Source organism: Priapulus caudatus, unplaced genomic scaffold, assembly GCF_000485595.1.
Source record: "Priapulus caudatus unplaced genomic scaffold, Priapulus_caudatus-5.0.1 Scaffold1454, whole genome shotgun sequence".
Lineage (NCBI taxonomy): Eukaryota > Metazoa > Priapulida > Priapulimorpha > Priapulimorphida > Priapulidae > Priapulus > Priapulus caudatus.
In genome coordinates, this window is record NW_014578515.1 from 30,556 (window position 1) to 33,288 (window position 2,733).

At 43.1% G+C, this 2,733-nt stretch overlaps 1 protein-coding gene across 1 annotated transcript in view; it reads left to right on the forward strand.

The window, feature by feature from the left end:
* The window catches only part of LOC106816687 (FGFR1 oncogene partner-like), a gene marked incomplete at its 5' end in the record, with an annotated part of 23,295 nt that extends 21,721 nt beyond the window's left edge, over positions 1-1,574 (forward strand). The window contains 2 exons of the mRNA XM_014821308.1: positions 353-472; positions 621-1,574. Coding sequence (XP_014676794.1) covers positions 353-448 — 96 coding nt within the window. The remainder of the gene's footprint in view (positions 1-352; positions 473-620) is intronic.
* Between the last annotated feature and the right edge of the window lie 1,159 nt (positions 1,575-2,733).

A 2,733-nucleotide genomic window follows, 5' to 3' on the forward strand; every position in this document is an offset into this window, starting at 1 on the left:
TTCCACTGTTTCGGCGTGTATGTGAACACATTTGGGACTAACAGGGTTCAGGGTTTACTAGAATCCCACCACTCCACCACAGAGTCACCGCAGTAGACGTTAGATGAGCGCTGTCGCTCCGCGGCACTTGTTTTTAAATAAAAGACTGAAATTTGAAATTTTTACAATGGTTTATTTACAGTAATACAAAGAAGATATTCAGTGACTACTAATGAGCTGTCAGAATTCTCACTGTCCTCCCTGGTGTCAGAGACTCTGCTCTAGAGCAGTGTGCTCTAGCGAGAGATTGGCAGCCGGCTCTGTAACATTCTCCACTGAATTCTATTCCTTACTGCATTGCATTGTCACGCAGCTGGACGATATCACAACGGACCACACCATCTCTCAGGTCGACGGCATTGGCAACATCGACTATATGGAAGACATCTTGGAACCGCTGTCGCCATAGCGACCGACGGTCTGACCAAAGCAGGTACGCAATTTGACGCAAGTAATGAGAAGTCGACTAAATAATTTATTGCTATGGAAATGTACGGAAAACTTAAAAAAGGAAATAGGTAGTCGGTCAGTTTTTGACACACAGATTGACTGAATTATGAATGAATGCTTTTTGCCACAAGCATCCAAGCCTCAGGGATGGACCGAAAAGCAACGAGGACCGTGTATGGTCAGCATAGGGGATGCTTGGCAACATAGCGGCGACATCGCATCGTCATGGCAACTGTTTGACTGCGGGCGACATGCTGCCACGCACGCTTCTCATCACCCCATCAATGGCAACAGCGTAGCCATAGTTACGTGCAAGTGCCTTCACTTCACCATGGCAACCAAATCGCCATAACGTCGCATGCCTGACGGCGCCTTACCATAGCAACAGCTATTATTTTATTATTATACCGTCCGTGACTGTGCATAATTCGTGATCTCCGTATCGTATTTAGCACTTTTAATGTGTTCCGTGCCACAGCTAAATGACGCATGTTATTCTTTATGACATCGAGTTCGAGTGTTATTCCAGTTTATCTTTCTGTAATCTAATCTTCCCTTTATCTATTTTACCCGAGTTGTTAAATAATATATATAACTTGGCGCCACCTGTAGTCCAATTTAGATAATAACGTCATAATAATGCTTTAGGGCATAATATCAGGAGTGTGATAATATAGTCGAATAGTGTCGTATAGTCATGATATAGGAGTGTCTTCGTTATGACACTCCTCGTAATATCATGCACCGCACAGTTATTTCGCGCCAGCGGAATTTTCACGTGTTAAAATCGTGATCGATCGTGAGGCGCTCCCAGTGTCTCGGGGGGGGGGGGGTCAGCCGACAACGCTACGCTTATTATACACACGCGTTGAGTTTTTACTCGATCCTGAGCATTTATATTTTTAATCGGTATTACGAGCGTGTGAGGTCATGAGCAGAATGTGTAGATATGTGAAAGTTGCCCAGAACTGAAGAGGCGCCTGAGTTAATTGCCAGTGGATGAGTACGCCATACATAGTATATATCTATCTATCTATATATATATATATATATATATATATGAGCAAAATAATATAATATAGGTATTATACGATAATAATATGAAGAAGTATTATTAGCTCTTTATATATATATATATATATATAAATACTATATATACGTAGCACAATACAGTAGTCAGTTGACGCACACAATGTCAGAAATGTTGTAAAATTCTCGTGACTATCTCTTGTAAAACTGACGACATTTTATATACTCGCAATGTGATAACTATTTATGTTTCTCCCCCCCCCCCCTTTGGTAATGTTAGCTTCTCCTGGTTGTACGCTCACGAACGGTCGATCATTCCACGGTTCATTTTATGATATCAATAGCTAGTAATATTTAAGGTATATAAATAATAATAGAGTATTGTTAGCTCTTGTTGATATTTTACCTAGACGTGAGTTAGCATTGCGGTAGTCAACGTGTACTTTAATAACATCGTAATGATTAGGTCCTAAAAGTCAGGACTATACCGAAGACGGAGAAAGAAACAAAGTTGATCGAATCGATAGACGTGCCTTAGCGAGAGCCGTGGCTCGTTTTTTCCTGCACAGCAAAGCCACGTGCGTTAGGTGTTCCGGGCAGTTAACAGTGGATGGGGCCAGTCGTTTGAGATGCGAAGGCCTTGGGCAACTGTCCCCTCCCTTGTACCTCTTCCCTGTCCCTCCCATGCCCCTCCCCTGTCCCTGTCCCTCTCCCTATCCCTGCCCTGCTCCCCTGTCCTTCTCCCCTGCCCCCCCCCCCGCTATCTATAACCCTATAGCTTGTGGCAGCGTGAAGGGTTACACGAGTAGAACTATGAGGTAGGTAGGTAGGTAGTTATTCAGTGTGTATTGTGTGACGCGAGGCGTTAACTCTTTGTACATAGTGATGCGAGTTGTGAAATAAATTTCGTGTTTACGATACAAGTTTAGAATTGCTGCAGCTCGAATGATTTCTTTCGTATTTGGTTCTTTTTTTTTTTTACTCTTGGTTAGTTTTCCGTGTGTCAAATATCACGCCTTTTTCACCACCGTCTTTTTGCGATCTCTCGCTCGCGCGCTGTCTCTCTCTCTCTCTCTCTCTCTCTCTCCCCCTCCTCTCATCTGTATCATCTCTGCTCTCTATCTCTCATCTCTCATCTCTCATGCTCTCATCTATCTAATATAAATATCTCCCCTCTCTTCTCTCTCATCTTTTCCTCTCCTCATCTCCTCTCTC